The 24,220-nt window shown below is 40.9% G+C and overlaps 1 protein-coding gene across 1 annotated transcript in view; it reads right to left on the reverse strand.

Annotated features, from left to right (window-relative positions):
• Positions 1-24,220, reverse strand: part of MEGF11 (multiple EGF like domains 11) — a 275,408-nt gene that overhangs the window by 45,363 nt on the left and 205,825 nt on the right. Inside the window, exons 11-13 of the mRNA XM_085305434.1 lie at positions 8,820-8,940; positions 7,086-7,249; positions 6,581-6,683 (exon numbers count right to left, since the gene is read on the reverse strand). Coding sequence (XP_085161560.1) covers positions 6,581-6,683; positions 7,086-7,249; positions 8,820-8,940 — 388 coding nt within the window. The remainder of the gene's footprint in view (positions 1-6,580; positions 6,684-7,085; positions 7,250-8,819; positions 8,941-24,220) is intronic.

Genomic DNA, 24,220 nt, shown 5'->3' on the forward strand with positions numbered 1-24,220 from the left:
ACACACACACACACACACACACACACACACACACACACACACACACACATATACACACAAGGTTTCAGCTTCCTGATTGTTTATTGAATGGACTTTCCCTTCTCTTCACATGCTGCATGCCAACATCCAGTATTTAGTCTGCTGAAATGTTCACAAACAATTTTCGCTGCTTCTCACTCAGATTTATTTATAGGTGAATGTATTGTACACACAGCCAAGCTTATATATAAAATGCCTCCATATTAAAATAGGAAACAGTTGAGTATCTCTAGCACCAAGCTTCATTTTTAGACCCATTAAATTAGCATAATCCAGGGTGCCATCCAAGCTATGTCTCGTTATATAAATTAAAAAGCTGTCCTTTAATAAGTGAAAACAAAACCAAAAATAAATACAGAGATAGGTTAGCTCAAATCTCTTTTGTATTTATAGCGCTAATACTGCAACGATTTGCATGCATGCTTAAGTTTAGCAGTAGGCTTACTGCAGTTTCTTATTATAGTCTAAGGGTCTGGTCCAACTCCCACTGAATGAGTGGCAAAAATCCAACAGATTTCATGAGAGGTGGAATATACGCTAAATTTGGTGCAAGACGAACATAACTAAACCTCTCTTGGATGAGAACCTGGATCCCCCTAGATAACTGCCAAGGAGTGTACGGACATAATTAATGTCAGGACATCAATGAAGTCTTTGATATAACTTCATAATTCATATTTTTGAAAATTAGCCTTATATCAGCAGGAACCATACTTAAAGGTTCCTGTCAAAGAGAGAATTTTAAAGCACAGACTGACATTAAAATCTTATCAACTCACTTGAAATTAAGTCAATGAAAAATTAAACCTAATTTCTAATAAGCTTATGTTACATTCATAGACTAAAGGGCACTTGTCGAACCCAGAGAGCAGGCATACCTTTTCATATGAAAAAGATTTTTACATTTTTAAGGCAGATGCCAGAAGTGAGCTAGAATAAAATGCACCATTTTAGACTGACTCTTAAAATTTCTAGTTTTTCTGTCTGTTTTAAGCTAATGTAAGGATACAGAATAATCATAGAAATAAATTATTAATTTAAGAATCTGGGATAAGACTGCCAAAAGTGGTAAGTGCAAAATATGGCTTAGATAATGGGATTAGACACCTAGAAAATGTATGTTTAATAGGAACTTACTACTGCTCCATTCTGGTATTTTAGGTTTAGTATTACAAACCAAGAGAGTATTAAACAGTTTGATTAAGAAGAAAAAAGCCAGCACACAACACTATGAATTTTAAAATGGTGTGACTTTCCTGACTTACAAATCTGTAGTTACATAAAACAAGTCCTAGATTTTCTCAGGCTTTAAAGAAAAGTCTGTGGAAAAGTCAGCTACCAATTATATCAGTATGTGCTTGGAGTAGCTGCATTAACGACAACAGAATTATTTTGGCTTCACAGCAATACAGCTGAGGACAGAATCTGACCCTGAAATTGCAAAAAAAAAAAAAAAAAAAAAAAAATACTGCTGCAATTGAGGGAAAGTTATATTAATACCAACAAAACACGTTTTATGGAAAGCTAAGTGGAGAGTTATTCTTTCTTTCTTTCTTTTTTTCTTGAAAGATATACCACCTTCTCGCAAAGAACCCCAAAAGACGAGTTAAAAATACCTTAGAGCTCACCGTCAAAGCGGTCACTGTTTCTTTAGAATTCAAAAAGGCCTTCCCTGGAGGAAAGGCTTATCAGCTTTACTGAATTAATGTGTCCACAGGAGGGACGAAGCGCGCTGCCCTCCTTGAGTGGCAGCGCAGATGTCGCTCGCAGCCTGCAAACGCGAAGCCCCCTGCTCTGAGCTCCCCCGACCTGTGCCCGGGACTCGCTCGTCCCACCGCACGCGCAAATCCCCGCAGCTCCCGACTGCCCCGTGACTGCGCAGCGTTTCTGCACGCGCCGAGAGACACGCACGAGCCGAGGCAGCTCAGGAAAGCGACTGAGGTTGTGGAGGGTGGTGAGACAYGTGCTTTGATTTCTTGTATGTGATGCCGAGGAGGGGGGCTTCTCTCATGCACGTGAACAATGTCTGAAGGTGAGAAGTACCAGTGAGATAACAAGATATTTCTTCCTTAATAACACAAATCATCTTCCTACCTGCATTTGCCATCTTGGTTAATTAAATCTCCAAGGGGTTCCTTTATAATTTACTACAGGATGTGTATGCCTATAGTCCCTATCTTATATTTACTGTACAATCCCATTTCTCCCACATTTCTGGAACACCAAAATCCATTGAAAAACCTTTGGCTTTGCATGTTTCAAACAGCTACTGAGTAAACTGGTTCAGTGGGATAATTGAGACCGTGTTGCGACTACTGTGCTCTGTAAAAATCACAGTGATACAAAAAATGAAAGACATAACCAAGATTCAGATAAGAGAGCATTTCAGATTAAAGGAATTCAGATAAACAGGATTTTAGCTGACCTTAACATTTAAAGGAACGGAATATATCCCCTTGTAGACAGCCTCCCATTTAATCCCACTGAAATATCTAAAAGGTTAGCAAAATACATGCTGCCACAATTAACTTGGAGCACACTGCCATGTTCCAGGGAGGAAATGAGATTGCTGGGCCTGGGGCTTTCCGCTCTGCAAGCTGCTTGTGAGTGCAAAGCCTGGCTGGGAAAGCAAGCGGATCCAGGTCCTGCGGGCTGGATGAGTGAGGGCCACACTGGCGGGCAGCAGCACCCCAGCTTGGTGGAGCCAYGCAGGAAGCCCATCTCCCCACGTTCTCTCTTCTGCTTGCAACCCACCCAAAGGGCAGCAAGGCTGCCACGGCAGCTTGTCCTTTTATCTCTAATTTCAGGTTATTTATAAAGCAAGAGGAATCTGGTAGAAATTTAGGACCTGAGCGTCCAGGAGAAGCGGTTTYGTAGGAGCGAGATGGGACTCGTGCCTGCTCCTCTAGGTCTGTTTTACTTGCAAAGGACTGCCAGGAGACACTCTGACACACAGTTTTCCTGCACCTCCCATTCTTTCAGAGAATTCAGCATATGTGAGGTCCCTCATTAACCTAATGCAATTAGCACTGAAGCACTCTATGTTCAAGCGTTTTCACTTTAACCTGAACGTACACAAAATAGCAGCTCTCCTGCAAATGAGTGTGCTGTCAGCTCTAAGGTATCTRCACATGCACACACTCGCAGCTGCAAGCACAAAGGTGATACGCATCTAAAATGCTTAATAGATCTGGAATAAGAGAGATCCTTGCTAACCTTTGAAAGCAATCAGTGCAATCAGTTGAGACTGGATCCTGCTGGAGGCTACACTACACTTCTTTAACCTAGCAATGGATGACAACATATGACTTCTTTTGATTTCAGGGGTACTAGTAATATACGTGAGGTTAAGCATAAGCAGAACTGGAGCAGGCTGGAGAACTCAACTCAGTGCAAGGCTGAGCCCTTGCTTTTCATTGCATTTGACACTTCCTTCATGTGGAATAATCATGAGCCCCACACATCAGAGATCTGATTTTGGCCCATGCTTGAACAAGTTTCACTTCTCTTGTGCCACATGAGAGCCTTTTCCCAATGTGTTTTTGATCTTTTAATTACAAATGCTATGCTTTCCACGCTCTCTGTAAAGCCACTTGTGAAACAATGTGCCTGTCTGTCTGGGTAATTTTCAGCAATAATGACAGGGAGCAATCATCTTAGACCTGAGCTGCTTCTCAGGTTCTAACATCTGCCTTTGGCTGCTTGCATGCGACTCTCCCCTGAACTTCACGGAAAATATGTCAATATTTTATATGTCAATGCATGTCGCTTAGGAACTTTGRTCTGTACAGCTTCATGATCTCTTGGCTGACATATGGGAACTTTTTCATCACCTTTCCCTCTGCCAGGTACACTTAAATCCTAAATCTTGCCTTCACCCAGTTGGTACACATGGAAGGGCGGCTAAACATTGTCCTACGTAATAGGGTCTGAATGGCGGCAATCGTAATATCATGAAAAAATGGTACACTGCTATTAATTACATCATGGTCTGCTACTCTTTACAKGCCTTGTTTCTTCTTTTTCCAGTCTTCCTCCATGCTCCTACCATCTCTGGGTCTCTGAAGGCTTATATCAGTAACATCTTTAAAGAAAATGGGCTCAACTTTTCCCTTGATCTTTACATAAATCACGGACATCAAGGGGGGAGTCCCATGTGTGGAACGAACACACAGAATATGCTGTTTCAGATGAAGTTTTGTGACTATTAGGATCAGAAAGTCATGTGAAATGTCTGTCTGGTGTGAGTGAGTTGGAAAGCCTTCAGATGTTCCATGATCCTGAACTTTTCTGATCTTTTTCAGGCCATGCCTAATTAGTACCAAACTCAAAAAGCACAAATTTGAGCCTGAATTATTTATCACGTCATATTTATAAAATGCACTGCAATACACATCATGGCCCAGTTCACAACAACTGCAGATGATAAGATTAATTCTTATCATCTTATACTCCTTAATATGAAAACATAATTATCTAGTTGGAGAGTTTCTGAAATCACATAGTTTCAAACTAGTAGAAGCAGAAYTTATCCTTGTTTTTGGTGCTAAGCCAAGTGGAAAAAAAACATTGAGAACAGAATTGACAAAACATATGTTGGCTCTGTCTGTCAATCATCATTTTCAGTGCACACCTTACAAGTCCTGTCRAGATCTCAACCCAAGCTGGTTTGGAATACTAATGTAATATTTTCATCCTTAATTGGAATATGATCCTGAAGTTCTAGAAATCAATGGGAGTTCCAAACATGCAGAGACATGTTGGAGGATAAAGTGCTTCATTGGCAGTAAGTCCTCTGCAAGTTAACCAATGCTTATCTTGTCCACTATCAATTTTTTTTTTAAAAAAGAGGAGGATTTTGCAGAAATTATTTCTATGTTTAGTTGGATGTAAATTTACAGATGTCCATGCGTTTATGAAAGTAAGTATAGAATATACGTTGCAAATGCCTGTGAGAAAAAAAACACCTTTTTTTCTGCTTAACCCCAAAATACAGAATACACAACAGACRAGCATAGGAAACACTTTCCTGGCGAATACTACATAAAGATATACAATACATCTTCAGATTAATGACACAGATATTTTTTGCCTTCTTTAAAATTATAGCAAATTCTGGAATTTATTATACKTTTAAACACCATTTTGTCCCATGAAGAAACTGAATGAAAAATAGGAAAATCTATTAACTGTTTTTCTGATGGTCATCAACAATACACAGCAGTGTTTTAAAGTCTGATAGATGGACAAACTACCCATCTGGACTATCTAAAGAGAGTCCAGAAAAGATGAATGCAGTCCAATGAGTATAGAACACAACTTGCGAAGCATTGGTCAGCCTATCAAATGGATTTTCTTGTGGGGAAAATGCCCTTTTCAGATATGTTTGTCCAGTATGTTTAAAAAGCTGCTGTTCTAAGCAGCTTGCAGAACTTCCTGTTTTTACACTCTGTTGAATTCTAAAATGATGTTTTCCATTTTCAAGTACTTGATCTAATTTCCTCGCCTTTGCTCCTTGTCCCTGCGAGCTGGGCTGCTGCAGCAATGGTCTCTGCTAGGAGCAGATGGCCTGCATAGTCCATGCATGGGTGCAGGGACAAGATGCAGCATCCCGAATGTGGCTGCCTTCCCCTCTGCTCAGCCTGCCTCACTCCACACATTCTCCCAACTTGTACGTGTTTGGAAAGCAATTTAGTTTCCCAAACAAATTGCTATTAATACAAATGCATCTTGATTGCCAGTGCCACTAGTGGCTCTGCAGTTATGGGCAATAATATCAGCTTATTTCTCTCCAGGGCTTCTACAGGGAGCTGACAGAGATTTACCGGTATGTTAGGCAGCTAAGTGTGAAATATTGGGTGGGTCAATAGCTTGCCCCCCATTGCCATTGTGTTAGCTGGCAGAGAAATGGCAGTATGGAGTCGAGTGCAGGTCTGAGAGAACTAAGATCCCCAACCTAGACTGTCTCAGACTTTCAGACTTTGCTGAACATTTCTCTCTGCCTCTTCTTACTCAGGAGAACTCTTTGTCAAACTGGCATTAATCTGCTCTCCATAACTGCTTTTTGGTATGATACGAAGCATGAGAAAATGGGAAAAGTAGAAGGACAACTCTCTTTTCTGTATGATGATGCAACTGTAATGACTCTTAGTATCCACACAATGGCTATCTGCATTCCAGGTATGATGGTGCCAAGATTCATCATGCCGCAATGGCATCCCCATGCAAAGGGCCACTCAAGGAGAAAATGCAAGATTTCTAGATGATCTCCATCTCTCCAGAGATGGCTCTGTTTACAGAAGGCTGACATCTGGCTCCAGGTCTGGAACATCTCTAACTAATCTGAATACAAATTTAATCAATGCCAATTACTCTGTCACCATCAGGAGTGATTTAAATATGAGTAAGTTCAGCTGATCTTGTCTCAGTCTATTATTTAAAAGTTTGCAACTAAAAGTCCAGTGGTATAACTGATACAATAGTAAAAAAAAAAAAAAAAAAAAAAAGCAGGAAGATTTACAAAGGTACTTGGTAATTTTACCTGTCCATCCAGCAAGACAGCAGCAGTAACCAGTGACAGGATCACATCCATCTGCATGGCTACAATCACAACGTTCACTGCAATTAAGACCATATGTTCCATCCTTCCAAAAATATAAACAAWAAGGTCTGTCAGTAATCAGATTTTTATTCTAAAATGTGTGAAATCATCTATCATGTCCATTTTAATGCTGAGTTGCATTTTTTAAATTAACATACAGTGAAGACAGAAACAACTCAGTGCCTAACATTTCTATATAGAACCAAACAACGTATCACTTTAACAAATGATGTTCAAGAAAATGCAGATAACACTGCAATAGCTCTGATAAAACATAGTACAAAACATAATCCATCTCCTTGACTGCTAGAACCCCAACCTGTTACTTACACATGATTTCCTTCAGAAATCCACAAATATGATACTGACGTATGGGATATTTAAAAGAGCCACGTGGACCACCTGGGGTTTAAAGGAGGTGTAAGACTATGCCAGTTATACTTACCGGACATGGCTCGTCACAGTACTCTCCTTGCCATCCTGGGGAGCAGAGACAAAAGCCATCGGTTGGCCTGCAAGCCGCTCCATTTGTGCAAAAACATGTCTGGTTACAGTTAAGACCCCAGCTTCCACTTGAACATGGAATAGAGCAATCAACTCCTTGCCACCCTAAAGAAACATATGAGAGAAAGTGTTGGAAATGTTTTTCCAYCAAAAGTAGAGGTACCACTGTGTGAGCTCACTGTGTGAGCTCTTTGCCAGGTTAGGATGCCTGATGCTTTTCTGGGAACTGCTCAGGCAGGACGACAGAGCACCATGACGCCCGGCAGGCTGGAGAACTGCCGTGCAGTGAGAACACAAGAAACTCACTGCATGACACTGCTGGTTTCTTACCTCATATTTCTGTAGGAATGCTCTTTAATCTAAAGAAGCTATTGCACCTAAAAAAAGACCAAAGCCATCATTTCTAAATATTAAGGCTCAGATCTTAACTGCCAGACACACAATGGCTTTCATTACACTGCAGCTGCAGGTAATGGAGTTGAGCAGTAACTCATGGTTTATGCACCCTCGTTAAACGAGGTTATACAGTGATTCATTAATTCGTGTTTGAAATGCCAGGTTTTATTGTTATTTGCCTCACTGCTATTTTAGGACTTATGTATGCCATACAGACTTAACTTGTGTTGAGGCTTTGCAGGGAAGACACCACTATGCAGGGAACATAGGAGACACCGTACTGTAGAGATAGGAGATTTCTCAAGTGAGTACTGGCTACATGGCTTATGTTTACTACCAAGCACATAAGGGAAGTATGGACGTATCTATCGGAAGAAGAGAGGTTAGTCCTGCAAACAGTCCCACAGCATCCAAGGTGAGCAGGGCAACCCTGGGGGGCGCGGCAGGAGCCCGGATCATCATGCAAGTTCATGGTCTCAAGGCAGGTTTGAAGTCAATCCACAGGTAAGGATCAGGTCTGGCAAGGGTAACCAGGGTCAGACACAGCACTTGATTCCAGGAGGTCTGTGCTAATGAGACAGGTCCAAGGTGAAGCCAGGAAGTCAGTCCATAGGTTGGGGTTTGGATCAACACGGTCTACGACCGTGGTGATGGCAGAAATCAGCCCTTCTAGAGCACAGCCCAGGACTAGGCTGAAATAGGCTCCCAGGCCTAGAGCTGAGCTGAAATGGGCTTCTGGGCTCCTGGACAGCGTGGGTGGAGGTCTCAGGTGGAGCTGGTTAGGGCCATTAAGACCTACCAGTGCCCTCAGGGCCCTGACACAGGGCTTGCCTAGCAGTGCAAGAGGCTAGAGGATGGGCAGGCAGGAGGCTGCTTTCCCTCCCTTGCCCTGTTGGGTGGCTCCAGGCATGGAGGGGAGAGCAAGGACTATTCACTCCWGGAGAAACAGGGCAGCAAAGTGACAGAGAAGGGCAATAAATATGCACAGTCTGGGATTTGCTTCTCTGGAGAGGAGCTGTGGCTCTTTAAGCACGCTTTGTTCTGTGGTCCACTCTCATGACAGAGCAGTTAACCTGGTCCTCTGTTCATGGCAGAGATAAAGCATACTGTGAAACCCCTATTGAGTTCTAATGCTTGGGCAGACAGTGGAATTATCAACAGACACAAAGAAATAGTGGAGTTAGTAAAAACACAATKGTACTGTTACATGGCAGAGAAGTATTCATGCTTGACATGCTAGATATTATGTAGACAACTGCTAAGTCTGGATTTTGTTTACCTTCTTTGCAAATGCACAGTCCATCCACGTGGGAACATGCACCATCATTTTTGCAGTCACAAACAGATGAGCAATTGGAACCATAAGTTCCTCCCATGCAGGTAATGGAGCAGTCATCTCCCTGTAAACCAAAAAAGTCAGAGTCAGCTAAAGAAATCTGAATTGCAGAAAATTCCCATCACTCCACAAGGAGATTTTCTCTTTCAAAACAGCAAATAGAGTGTTATGAGTTGATTGCTGAGTCTTCGGCACTTGAACAGTCACCACTGCTTGCCATGATTACGATGCAATTAGTGCTTTGATTGACTTGGAGGAAAGGGACAAGTCTCTGGCATTCATTCAGCAGGAGGTGTATGAGTTACAAAAACAAACCTCCTAGAACAGATGTTAGATCATTAAGCAAAACATCACTTACGAAACACTAATCACAAAATATACAGTCTGAAACTGTGCAACGATTGCTCTGCATTTTCCTGAAKATACATTCTAAGAATAGCATTAAAAGCTAAAGGATCTCTTGCATGCTCATCTTCTGAATGTTAGTAGAGTAAAAAACCACACGGCAGGTGCATTAGACCTTTTTGACGACACACTGGCATAGCTGGTACCTCCATTTGTTTTCAGTAAATTTGCAAGAGACTTCAGGAAGAATGCTGAATGAGGAGAGATGTGTATGTTAGGCAGAGGAGGCACAYGGAGCAAACCACAGACACAAACTGTCCCTGTCCTATTTCTGCCTGAGGCRTGGGGAAGAGAGGGTAAACGCTTTTATTTTACCAATATTATGGAATACTTTAACAATAAATTATGGTATACTGATTAACCTGTGTGGCTGAAAGGAGAGACAGAGTTCTTACTTTGGTCATCTGATGCAGTAAGGGAGGGAAAAAAGTGAGCACAATCCCTTTAAAATTATAATCCCATAATCTTCTCAATGTATGTGAGCATATTTAAGGTATTTTTGCTCCATTTCCCTCTAGGCATAGACTTGACTTCCACATCACAACCTGGCTACTKGAATTTACTTCTTCAGTGAATAAAACTGTAATAATTTAAATCTGTATCAGAGAAAGCTATCCTGCTCTGAAGCCAAGAAGTACTATACTGCACAGTGTGACGTATATCGTAACTCAAAGGAAAAGATWTGGTCAAAAAGGATATATTTCCAGGTAAGAGGCTTCACTGTTTGATGAGACCATCCATTTATCTGGAAATGAATGCACAAAATGCCAGTTTCCCTAGACAGGGCAAGTACCTCCTTACTCCAGGAGCTGTTTATCACAGCATCTGACACCGAGACAGTAAAAGGAAACACAGATTTCTGGGTACCACAGCCCATATGGTTGTTGCAGTAGTTCTGGTTAGCACCAATATGTCTTCCTGCTTTAGATGAAAAACATCTTTTAGGGGGAAAAGGGTAAAAGAAATGGTTAAAATGGTAAAATCCTGCTCAGCAGTAAATCCTACAAGCCACTGGTCTTTGAGCGAAAGTAATATTTGCAAAGAATGCTTGCTTTGACCTTGGCGGAGTAAAACAAGCTCCCCTGAAAAGGCCGGGCTGTAAAAGGTGCTGCCTTGACAGCCGAAAATTCAGAGCCGGCTGCCCCTCGTTACCCTGCCGGCACGCCTGCACGGGAGCCCAGGAGCCGCGAGCCAGCTGCCTCGGCAGAGGGACACTCAGTCTCCATGCCTAATCAATCCTTCGCCTTTCTCCTGTGTCTGACAATTAGACAGCCAATTAGTGCCACTTAGAAAGCTGTTTCTTGTGTGAAAGAAACTCCCAACTCATTTCATGTACAACATGGAAGGGCTGGTACTGCTAATAATTTCTATGACAACTGACCTTACCTGGACTTGGACAAGCCATCTAGTAGGATAATAAAAAGCCTTTGAAAAGGAAAGTAAAATAAGAGAGACGTAGAGTGAAAATACTGCCACGGAGGCCGTAAGAGTTTAAACAGCTTATGGGCCTCGGATGGCGGGAGAACACGAATTTCCAGTTCTCCACCAACTTTGTGGCCGCAGCTCAGCATGTGTGACACAGGGGACTTCTCCCTGGCCACATGCACAACAGGCTGGTGTGAATTCATGCCTTTTATGTAGACTTACATCAGTCTGCATGGAGGGCAGTCAGACAGAGCTAAAACCCTTTGAGTTCCCAAGAGAAAAGGTATATGAGGTATACGTGACAAGAGGCAATGGGCAGAAATTGAAGCACAGGAAGTTCTGCCTGAACGTGAGGGGGAATTTCTTCACTGTGAGAGTGACAGAGCACTGGACCAGGTTGCCCGGAGAGGTTGTGGAGTCTCCTTCTCTGGAGATAGTCAAGGCCTGTCTGGATGCAACCATGTCTACCATGCTCTAGGTGACCCTGCTGAGTGGGGAGGTTGGACTAGATGATCTCCAGAGGTCCCTTCCAACCTTACTGATTCTATGATTCTATATCAAACTAAATGTTGGGATGTTTCAGCTTTCTTCAAAATCTCTTTGTGTTTTGGAGGGTGTTTAATATAATGTGTTTTATGGACTAACAGAAGCTGGTCATTCTGGTCTTGCACCTCCTATGCACTTATTTTGCAAACAAACCTTAACTGAAAAACCAACTGCCTTAATGAGATTTCTACACTGGCTTTGACAAGTGAGACCTTTGGAACTCTCTGAGTGACAACTGCCAAATATACTTAATTTCTTAATTACATAACAGAAAAATGCACTTGAACTATAGCACCAGCTCTAAGATATTATTAATTATGAATGCACACTCCATTATTAACATTTTGAACTTGATTTGGGAGAATGACCTATGATATCAAATGCATGCAGGTACTGTTACAGATATGTAAATTCCTCTTCCCTCTCACCACCTGCCTGGCTCGATAATGCTGCCGGATACTCCTATCCAGTTGTTAATGAGTTATATGTTCTATTAAACTGATTTCAAATGTTATGTATCGAATCTTCACTCTCGCAATATGGTACTTTATATTTCTACCCTATTTAGTAAAAATTAATCAACAGCTGTGCTCCTTATGTTGATTATTCTTTCTTCTACTAAGTTCAGGAGGCTAATGAGTGTAGTGAAATGCCTGGATGTGGTATACATGATGGGAAGGAGTAGCTAATTCAATCAAACATATACCCCTGAAAATGTTAAAGCTATATTAAGAAATCTAGCTATAAATAACCTGATATTTTACATCTTTCTCTTCCAAGCCAGAATGATCCATATGGACATCACAAACTTTAGAAAGTGCTTCATTTTCTTCATCATTTTCAGCTAGAAAGCCCAATTTATCAAAGTATCTCCCTGATACCTATCCAACATATTATCTTTTGATTTTAGGAATCATATGTAACTTTCACCTAATCACTGGAAAAACTTGCTTTGCTGGATGAGGGATCAGGGCCAATCCCAGCAAATGCTCCTTTCCGTGTGCAAAGCAGTGTTCTCCTGCCCTCTCTCTTCTTTGCTTGTACTACACCTTCTTGCACCCAAATCTGTGAGATGGCACCTCAGTATCACCAAAGATAGGGCATCCCGTATCTCCAGGCAGCTTCTCAGAAGCTAATATGAGCAAGCCCTCTCTCTTGGTTGAAATCCAGGCCTGATGGCAGCATCACAACACAGCACGGACACAAGTGGTCTTTGGTCCCAGGGACTTAGAGACTCAAGTTTAAATCAAAATGAATGATGACAACAGTGTAACCAACACCATCTATATGACTTTTCATACATTTAAAGTACTTCAAAAATATTAACTAAGTGTTGCTGAAACTAAATGATAGACTTCTAATATGAGGAGAGCTTTGGGCATACAACTCCTGTTATTGTTAATTCTCCGCTGTGTATTGAAGGTTAGGTCCAAGGAACCAAACTCCATTAATAACTCAAGCTGCCAGCTCACATCCATCAGCATCAAATATTAATAGACTCATGAGGGCCAGAGCATACATCTTTCCGGATGGCAGTCAATAATATGTCTTGTTTCGGTCCAGGGTGAGGTGAAGATTTTCTTACTCAAAAATTATTATTGTACAATATAAGTAGAGCTTAAAGACACACTGCAGCCTTAGGTATTCACTGTGATAACAAGCTATGGACACTTCAGAGAGTATTTTTCTTGAATTAATGTTGTGCTAACAGTAGGTCTTAGATTGCCTGTTTCTGTTAAAGACACATTCCTGCTACAAACAAGGGCCAATTCCTTTCAACATCTCTTTCCAGAGTTCAGTAGAAAAACTTATGTTTACTCCAGTACATTTTCATCAGGCCTTTACATCCCTAAAATACATATTCAAGAGAAAAAAAAATGATATCCAAGAGGAGTTAATATTCTAGCAATAGTCAAAAACATGCAGCAAAAGTCTGCAGCTCTCTCTAGTCTCTCTTGAATTTTGACTATTTAAGACACAGGAAATTAAGAACTTCAGAAGTAGCTACGATCTACAGGAATGAATCTGCTTTGGAGGGCCAAAAGCTGGTTCCGCTGAAGTCACTGGCAAAACAAAATCAAACTTTCAAGGCCCCTGCCATGCAGAAGGCTAACAGGGCTGTTACTGAACCTGGCTTTAAGTTTGCAGGATAAAGAACCTGTGACAGGTTAGTTTGCGTGTTTTTAAGGTTTAATCTGCCCAAGTACTGAAAATCCTCAACTTCTGTGCAGATTTGCAGGGGGAACAGACAATATTTAAAGGCAACATATTGGAATCTGTAGTAATCTGTAATGTGACTCCAACTAATCTGAGCTTTTTAATACAGAATCTGAATTCCTCTCTCTCACCCTCCTTGCCTTTTTTTCTGCCAGATGAATTAATGTGCAACACCTGTCAACAGCAAGGGGAAAGTTTAAAGCTTGGTTCTCAGGGCTCACAATGCAGGCATTAAATAGATAAAACAGTCTGGTACAGTGCCATATGTATGTAGTGATAAACAGATCAGAAAGACAAAATGCGGATGCTGCTTGCAGCTGATGCCTGTATGTCCAGATAAGCTGCTTGGTATGGATTTAGTACATAAAAGTACATATTTGTATGTACACACATAATGTGGCACACCAGCGTACTGGTACACAGTATCTGTGCACTGATGCAGATCACAGATACAGTTCTGTATATTTACTTATTTAATTGTGACATTTACAATTAACCCAAAGTGGTTCTCCACAAACATTCCCTCAAGGTAAACATATGGTATCCAGCAACACAAACTGGCAGAACAAACTAATTTCCCTAATGGTATTCCAATGGAAATTAACGTGCTCTTCATAGGCATATTTGCAGTGATACCAAACTTTGAACTTTTATCAGTCTTTTCCCTCACCCCAGACTCAAGCAATTTATTCATGACCTTACTGTACAACACCTTTAGTTTTCCAGGCGTAATGATGTCCTCTGGCAGAATTCCTTCCCCCTCTGGGTGCTACTAATTACTCCCTGCAGAAGTTGTTATTGGTGCTAATGATAAAATGCAGAAAAAAGGTTAGGGAAGGATCTTGTACCTCACAGAAACTAGACTTTTAGTCTGCAGATAATCATCGTTACTAAAAACTTAAACATTTTCCTTTCCTCATTTTGTAACATTATATGATGTAGCTGTGCTAGAGTTCAAAATACACCTAGAACAGCATTGGTCCTAGTGAAACCACTGAAGACCTTTTCAATCTCCCCTCCTCTTATTTTATGGGAGAAGACAGGGTAAAGAGGAAAGGGTGGAAAAGAGCATTGTTATGTTTAAGGAGTGACTTTAGAGCTCATGACTCACCCAAAGACATAGCTATTGACAGCCCTAAGCACCAAAATCTTTCATTAAATCATAAAGCCTTTCCTATAGGCATCACCAAAACTTTTCCCCAATCTGCACCCCGGTGGCATCATAGTCCTCTGAAGATACTGGGAAATTTAGACAGTCCATAAAGACCAAATACAGGTGCCTTGGGAATGGGAAGAATTACCACTTTTCCTCTTAAAAACTTACAACAATTTGCAAACATCTACAAACTGATGCCAGCATTTTATTTCACCTTTGAATTTGTACTCATATGCTAACTCATACAGTAAATATCACAGCAAATGCTAACTTCAAAATTAGCCATCCTGGTAAGAATCCTTGAATTTGGTGTATGATCAAAAGTATTCAGTAAGACATATACCACAGATAAATAGGAAAACTGTGGTTTTCCAATTTTTTGTACAAGATTATGTTGGCTCTGGTGAATTCCTATTTCCCTAAATGCAAACACATTTGCTGTGGGCCTGATTCTACCACGGACATCTATTCCCTCAACAGAGCCACAGAAGAAACCAAGCCGGATGCTCACTTCTGCTCATACTGGGCTCTTAGCACCCGTCCTCCCTGCACCTGGGGATTTTCTATTCTCCATTGCAGAGCAGCCTGACAATTGACCCAAGATATATTAACAGTATATTTGGGTTATTTTTATTTCAAAAATAGGGGTACGCAGCCTATGGTCCCACAGGCATCAAAACAACAAGAATCCAACTCTCCCCCCAGAGGGGACTTTCCCCATCACACCGGCTGAGTAAACCTTTCGCCACAATTTAGAAAAGACTTTGTTTAGGATTTGGCTACCTGGAGAATAATTTGTATGGATGGGGGAATTTTTGTACAGCCTTTTGGTCTGCTCCCAAGTTCAGGACCACCTGAAGGCCAGGCTCTGACTTCTCTGTTTTTCAGATGTTCCTGTCCCACTTACTCAGGGGAAGGGACATCTGAAGTCCACCAGCTGGGCAGATGGTCCCAGTGGCAGCAGCCCCTTCCTTCCTGCCATCAGGCTGGAAATGGAGGAGTCTCCTGTGGGCACCCGCTCTAATGTGACACATGCCACCAAGAGGAGCAACGCTTTGGTCTGACCAAAACACTTCCAAGAGGGAGCACTAGTCGGTAACAAACATGGTGGATTTTGGCTTTGAGGGGTTTTTGCCTCCACATCATAAAGTGAAAACAAATGTAAATAAAACTTTTAATAAAAAATCATATTTTGCATATTAAGCTGCAAACTTGAGTTGGTTTTCTCCACCAGTGAACACTGTAATCCCCCTCACTACATAGCAATAGTTCTCTGGTTTACATTGCAAATACGCCCAATTTCAGTTATCTGCAAAAAATTCATTCCTACTGTTCAAGCCACCTAAATATAGGCATTAAACAACAGGAAGAGAATTCAATAAAGAGAGCAGGCAAGACCCATAGATATTGTAAATCAATGTAACGCTGTTGCTGGCAAAAATATCTGAACTAACTTTATAACTCTTGAGTATCAGGCTGGTTTAGTGTTTAGGCCTTAACTGCAGAGCACTTTAGTGTCAGTGAGGCAATGAATACAGCCTCGTATAATTAAATATATTCACAAGGAAAGTAGTGTGGAGAGTGAAAAAGATGATCATCAGACCCTGAATGAGGCTTTTTTATACAGTCAGCACTTTTCGCCCAATAAAACATCACAAAACACATTTACCCATAAAGGAACTCTCCAAAAAGAGGAGGCTGGATTTAGACTGGGTAAAACAACTGCTCAGGACGTTTTCTCTGGTGATGTGGTGCATCATACCTGCCTCCACTGGCAGCCTGTAACGGAGTACCAGCCACCCCCAGTCGAGGTCAGTGTTTGGTTAAATCAGACTGTAAGCAGAGCTCAGCCCAGGAACCAGCTGCTGGTTACATGAGGGCAAGACACTAAAACAAACTCCTAATTCTGTTCACGCTAGAGCTGAGGAAATTGTTTATGAAATAGAGATTTCAGATAGAAATGAAAACATGTATAATATATAGGTTTAGATTTAATTAATGGGAAAATATATTATCAAGGCAGATCAGTCATGTCCATATCAGGAGGAAATACAAATATATATTACTGGGCCTGCTGGACGACCAAAATCTTTGTTTAGTTAAAGCACTTTAAGCTGGAACAGGCCAACTTTAGAATTATTCAGGTGTGGCAGATTGGAGACTTTCAGAATACTTTAAACTTAATTGTGGAGAAGTTATAGAGTCAAACATCTGCAGGGCTCATTATTGTTTCTATAACCAATTTTGACCAGCCGCTTTTTAAAATGCTCCCAAAAAAGCATGGCCACATATCACAACTAAATGCCCCCAAAGTTGAAATGATCAAGGCATAATGTATATTCTTCTATTTCAAGTTGGTGGAAAGTATTTAAATGTCAGAGAAGTATATGCTACATGTGCTTCTCAGGATATACTCAAAGGCTACTTGTGTACAAACTGTGGGACAGAAGCCAACTGAGTATTTCAAAATAATAAACTGTAGCCCTTGAATGCTATTGATAAAGACAAGAAAAAATCTACTCTCTCTTTTGCTTTTTTAAAGGCAGGAGTTTGAGCTGGAGTCATCGCTCTGATAGAGAAAAAGGGGCAACACCCAGCTGCTGCTTCCTCTGCACGTGCTGGACCGCTGTGGGTGCAGCCAGGGACCTGAGCCATCCCCTTCATCGCTGGCTGCACCTGCACGACAGGGGCCGTGCCAGCGGGGAGAGGGAACTGCTCCGGCTCTTCCAGTTCTTGTTTTCCTACCTGCTTAGGAGAGACCCTGGCAGAGCAGAGCAGAAGCTCACCTGGCCCTGTGCAGTGGAGCATCTACACACAGCAGCTCAGCTCCCTCGTATCACTGCTTAAGGTCAACCCTCCAAAAAGATGTTAACACGCTGGGTACAGCTCCATCTTTTTCTGTCCCAAATTTGGGCAGATTAGATCAGCTTGGAGGTTGATTGGACTTGACAGTGGCAAGTCATTTGGAAACATGCAGACAGGACTGCACTTCAAAGTGAGAGAAACGACAGAGCACCCAAGGACACTTGTGCACCAGCTATGTTGTGGGGACATCCTTGCCTGGAAACTAGAGATGGTTCCTGCTCTCTCCACATGCCCTRCGTGACACAAGAGCTGCCTCACAGAACCATTATGGCCTCCGGACTTTTTTGCAGTAGTAGGTTTGGGCTCTGGCTGACAAGTCTGAACAGTTCTGCAAAGCGGAGATCGCTACGAGCAGGGAATAAAAGGTGTTACTTATACTTCTGGCCTCCATGACATTCTGTGGCAAAAAGATTTGTAGTTCAATTATAAATACAAAGGAGGAAAAGTTATCCTTATTTACTTGCTTCAAATCCACTGCCTGATTTTTAATTGGGGGACCTCCTACATTGTGAGAAATAGCAAATGCACATTCCTTCCTCCCCTTCTGCCCTGAGAAGGGGTCTCTAAGAGATTTCTCCCATATCGGCCATCAACCACCTCTTTTCCAAGCAAAATCATTCCAGTCTGCTATTCTTCTTTTACGGGAGCCATTTCGCAATTTAATTATGCATTGTGTGAAAAGTGCTATCTTTGTTTTTAAACTTGCTGTGCAGTCATTTAGTTGGGTGCCCCTTGTTCCTGTGTTATTAGAAATAGTAAATAATCATTCTCTGTTCATGTTCTCTGCACCATCCACAGCTCCATAGATCTCTATCATATCCCTCCTCAGCCATCTGTTTTCTGAGCTGGAGTTCTAGTTTATTAAGTCACTGTTTGTATAGAAGCTATTCCATATAAAAGATCATCTTTGTCACCATCCTCTACTTCCATTATATCTTTTGTAAGCAGCAATCAGCCAGACTGCATGCAGCAATTTAAGATTTAGATATATTATGGATTTATACAATAGCACAACAATGCTTTTTCTATTTTGTTCTCTGTTCCTGGTCATTTTGACTATTCTATTGGGTACTTTGGGTTGGTTTGTTTTTTGGCTGGTGCCAAGCATTGATTTGAATTTTCCAGAAAACTATCCATTGTGATTGTTGATCTCATTCCCTGAATGGTAGGAATTAAATTAGAGCTCACCTTTTCTGTATTTACTTAGTGTTATTTCTTCCTGTCTATTTGCACTTCTGAGCACTGAATTTCATCTTATCTAGCCATTCAGTGAAACAAGAAACTTTTCTCCAAATTTGCCATTAACTTTATATTGACCATCCCAAATAATTTCACTTCATTTGCAAAGTTTCTTTTAGAAATCTTCTGCAGTGGTACTATATAATTAATAATAATATAAATAATATTATAAATAATAATCCAAATTAATTGAATCGGGATGTCACAATGTTTGCTACACAGTTACTTAAGCACAAGTCCAAGCACAGTCTCAAATCTAAACTTCCCTGTCGTGAACACTGCACTCCCTAGCTGAGATGTTCATCTTGCTGTAGCAGAAGCAGTCCAACAAGCTCAGCACATCCATGTGTGCTCGAACTCTCGGTCACACAGACTGGATGGATCGAGTCCAGGAGGGGTTAAACATGCTGTAAGCAGCAGCTCTCCTGTGCTGGTCTCTTCCTAAGTGCACTGAAGCCACAGCCACAGCAAGGTGGATGGCAGACATGTGGGCTTGGGGCTGACAGTGCTAACATCTGCTGTTGACCCTGGCCCTGGGCTGCATGATGGAGGCATCAACCACATGTGACAGAATCAAGGCAAAAAAAGAAACTATCTATATAGATGGAAAAGATATTTTATGACATGAACTGAATAACATTCAATATCAATTTTAAGCTAAAGTGTGTCCTTTCAGAAAAGCTGGTATATATCGTGGCAATTACAGATAGGCAGATGAATGGATGTTTTGTCCAAATTTACACAGAGTTCTTAAGAAACTCCCCCATTTAGGGGGAGTTTTGTTTTGTTTCACAAAACAGTCCAAGATCTAGTAAAAATTCTGTGTCTTTGGCATAAAATACTCTATGAGGATTTTGCGTTTACACGTTCCTGATTGTAAAGGATAAAACCTAGTCCTTTGATAGTACAGTTAGACAGAAAATAAAATGAAAAACTAACCCTGTCTTAAATCCTATACTAAGGTGGTTTTAATAAAATAAATTCATAATTTAAGCTTCCAGGAGAATCAGCTACCAATGCTTTTATACAAAGAACTTTCCATAGACATACAAATAGTCTGGATAAAGAGATACACATTTAGAAGCTTAACAGATGAGAAGAGACGCTGCTATTGGCAAGTGGTTGATTCCGCTGCAAAATTCAGATCAAGTAAGTCAGTCTGAACGAGATACTGAGCTCCACTGATATGAAGTGAGGCTACAGAAATGGAAATGTAATTTGACACAGCCACATTGCCAATTAAGGATAAAATACTGGAAATATGTCAACTAGCAACAAAGACAGAGGCATTTAGTGCTCCTATATTAAGCTGGTTCCTTTGGACCCACTTATGAAAAGTTTGGAGTTATTCAGGTAAATAAAACTGCAGTAGAGCCCAGAGTAAAGGTAAATATAAGAAGAAAAGAAGGAGGCTTGGGACTTGCTCACAGTTCTTATTAAATTACAGGCACTGTGTGTAACTGAGTAAGTTCTCATTAGTAGAGGCCGTCACAGAGACAAATTCTACTCTCGTATATCTAGAACAATCCTACTGAAGTCAGCAGCTGTGTTCAGGTTCCAAACTCGGGCTGACAAAGTAGAATCAGAGCTCTCACAGACAATTTCTGCAGCTTGTACACTGATAAGAGAGATAGCAAGCAAAATGACATAGAAGTAGGTTATAAAAGGCTTTGGAAAATACCATTGATTTCAAAGAAAAAGATGCAGTTTCCACAACAGAGGGAGACCCACTGCGTCTTGTGACCTTGCTAAATACTCCAGCACAACAGTTCACCTACTCAAAAGCATACAACAAATGCCCTGAAGAGTGAGAAGACCTTTCATTACGTCCCATGCAGACAGGCACTGACACAAACACTGTCACAGTTTAGGAAAACAGACGCTCCTAAATGCTGTGGCTGCCGGTGCTCCAGTAGAAATGTCTAATTGGTCAACAGGAGCTCCAGGGGCAGAGCGCCAACAAGCCTAATAGGCAGCGAGCACCTGGTTCATTGATATCAAAATCAACAGGGGAGTAGCTTAGTCTGAAAGCCTGGGAATACACAGGTGGTGTCCCCATAATGATCTTCCCTGTTGAGATCTGAACGTAGGATATCTTCTTCTGTAAAACAGCAGGGCTGGAAAAATCCACTTGTGAGGCATTATTGAAATACTAATTTTAGCTCACATCCAGTTTCGTTGCACTGGTGGTGATGTTTGTTGTTTCCTAGTCTATGTGCACCAGGGCTGTCTCCTAAGTGGATCGAGTTTTCAGAAAGGCATCTGTAATTCAACAAAAATGCAGTACGATATGGGTTGAAAGCAATGCTTATGAAGGGCGCCATTCCAAAAGCTCTGAGTACCTGCGTTGTTTATCCCCAGAAAATGTCCTAAGGGGATTTTGAAATGGATCACATGGCCATGTCACCAAGCTTGACCTGAAGCAATGGTTTGTGAAGATAATATGGTGTCTCATTCTGCCAGCAAATTTGCCAACCACTGCTGATAGAAATGGGATTCTTGATGTACACACTCATCCACAGGGAGCTGGACTGAGACCAAAGTCATTTCATGCAGGCCACTGCACAGCCAAGAGAAGATAATTTTCAATCTGTATGACCTGGTCTGGACTAGACCTAGTAGCCTAGGGATGCAAAACTTGACAGTCTGTTATTAGTCCCAATGGCTTAAAAAATGGAAGTATAGCCATTTTACACACACAAATATATACTTCTGTATGCATAGAGAAATGGGTGGGTAAATTCAGAGATCATCAATGAATAGGGATGTATCAAGACGGAATTTTTTCTGATCTATGAATATGCAAAAATCTTGGTAGGTACAAATTATTCCTGACCAGTCTATTTATGTGAGAAATACACCAAAACATAGGGCATAAGATGTTTTATATTACTAAATTCAGGCCTTCTAGCATGCAGTCAAGCTAACAGAAAAAAATTCTCTACAACTAGATGACGGTTCTTTCACTTCAACCTTCATTTCAAAAAAAAATTTGCAGTTCACTCATAATTAGGCTGTCTGGAGCAGAAGTGGATTTTGTTGCCTGCTTTAGATCTGCTACTCATTCCACGTCCACTTGTGAAATCATTTGTAAGGTTTACCGGAATTATTAGATAAGGTTTCAGACTTATCTCCATCTTGAAAGCACCAAGCAAATGCAAGTCCTAAGGACAATGTATTTCTCTTAGACCAGAACCAGGCACGTGGGATCTAGGACATGGCCATAACTATTACAGTTATAATTATGACCTGACTGTTCATTGTGCCTGATTTGTTTCACAATTAATAGCATTTTTATCTTTATCCACTTTTCAAGTGCCACCTGAATATCATTTTTAACTTGGCCTATCATAGTTTTCTAGGACACAGTTACATCTCCTATCTTTTTTTCTAGTAGATTTTAGGTTAATTTCCCATATCCTGGTCTTCCACTCTGCTCACAGACAAAATAATCTTCTCAAAACTGTTCATAACACTTCAAAAAGGACATTTTTTTTGCTATTTCTTCAGCTGAATCCCACTAGTTTTTGTATCCAAGCAGTGACTTTTCTTCTTACACTACTTCTCATGTCAGCAGTTGTCTGTGCCTCTTTACTTCCAGGCTAGCTGAAGAGTATTCATGGTTATGGAGGAACATTCCTGAACATCTTATAATGAAGTTTACAAAGAACTTTTGAATAATTGAGGAGGAACAAAGGAGAAAACAATAAATAGGAAAGAGGTAAAGTCTGGGAGCACAGGAATCAATTTCCTCCATGTCATTACCTAATACACAGTCTTTGATCACCCCAAATTCTTTTCTTTTTAAGGAAGGTGATGCACCGTACTTTTAACCTGCTGATGCAGGGAGAGGCTTATGTGAATCTGATGTCCGTAAGCCTATCTGAATTTGGCCATCACTGCAGTCATCAGTAAAATATTAACCCGTTGACTAACTGGAACCAAAACTAGAAGTGGGGCAGGAGCCTTCAAAAAAAATTGTACACCTCACATTTCCTGAATATTTAGTTGGGTGGACGAGAGAAGCCCATGTTAGTGCATTCCTCAATAAAATAAAAGTGGAATTCAGGGGAATATTTGTTCCTGGTAGCAGCGAGCTGGCTGGTGACTGCCCTCATCCAGGCCCGTCAGCTCATACAGAGGGCCAGCCTGGCATCGCCCTGGTGTCCTTTGCTAGCTGAAGTGTCATAAGGACCATGACAGACAGACAGGGTTACTGCAATGGGCTAAGGAGGGCTGGGGGCTAAGGATATAAACTCACGGGAAACAAAGCTTCTTTAGTTCCCTTGCTTATAAAATAGCTTATTTTATTTCTGTTATTAACTAGTGATTCACTCACTCCTGGCTACCACCTATGTTCAAACCCACCCACGCAGTATGGATGCCTTTTTCTATATCCGTTGCCACTACCACTAGCCATTCATAATGATTTTGAGACAGTGAATTATGAATACAAATAGGAAACCAATAAGAAGCCACTGTGTCTTCTTTGTGCATCTAAGTAATTCATGAAGAGGGACTGGGCAAACTGTTTTTGTTGCCTGTAATACTCCAGTTAATTGGACAACTGCTGTGCCAGAAAACCTTTTCCCCTCCTACAGCAAGTAAAATTTATACTGGTGATCGGTATCAAGAACATCTTGATAAAATGGTCGAATTCATTTTATACCTATAAATGAAAAGAGCTTTTAACAAAGGGGGGTAACCGATATGCTCGGTAAATCAAGGATAAAAGGACACAGGCTCTACTGAAGACTTTTTCCTCTCGTTTTTTCTTTTTAAACCTTTTGATGAGGTGCCCTGTTGCTCTGAGATGAGCTTCCACTGAAGTACTTTGGAATTATCTCAAAGAGAAATGGATCATTTAAATGTGTTAAAGTCCCCCAAACAGATCCACTATCTTCAATGCTAGGATCATTCCTTTGTATTAAGAATTCTGTGAAATTTATAAAATAAGGCTACTACTGAATCTGGGGTTTATAAGAAAAAGAAGTCTCATTCACTCTTCCTGAAGTGGTGAAGGATGATATATTTAGAATAAAGATGAAAGCAAATATGCTAAAAAGAGGGAATCGTCTGAATTGTATTTATCAATCTTGAGTGTCTAGAAAACACCTACAGGCACCAATTCTTTAAACTCCTCCAGAGCTACCTGGGATTTCTGTCCTTCAGGGAAAACTCAATTGAAGATAAGATAAGCTGCTCCTTTCTATTTACTTTTTTTTTCCTTTTAGACAACAGAGAGAATTTTAAAGGTGTATGACAGGATAGCAGGCTTCAAWTTTTTTTTAATATAGAAGGAAAGACTGTTTTTCCTCTCCTGATGTTTTCTTCAGGGAACAAGGGATACTTCATGTGCCAGAAGGAAGCCAGTCATGGCTGGAATACTCAAMAGAATGTGCCTGTTAGTTCGTTATGATCTCCACAAGTAAAACAGACTTAAGGTCCTCCTCAGTTCTACAGAAGGGTAAGTTGGTCATTTTATTCACCT

This window comes from Rhea americana, unplaced genomic scaffold, assembly GCF_003343005.1.
Source record: "Rhea americana isolate MKP2758 unplaced genomic scaffold, rheAme1 scaffold_22, whole genome shotgun sequence".
Classification (NCBI taxonomy): domain Eukaryota; kingdom Metazoa; phylum Chordata; class Aves; order Rheiformes; family Rheidae; genus Rhea; species Rhea americana.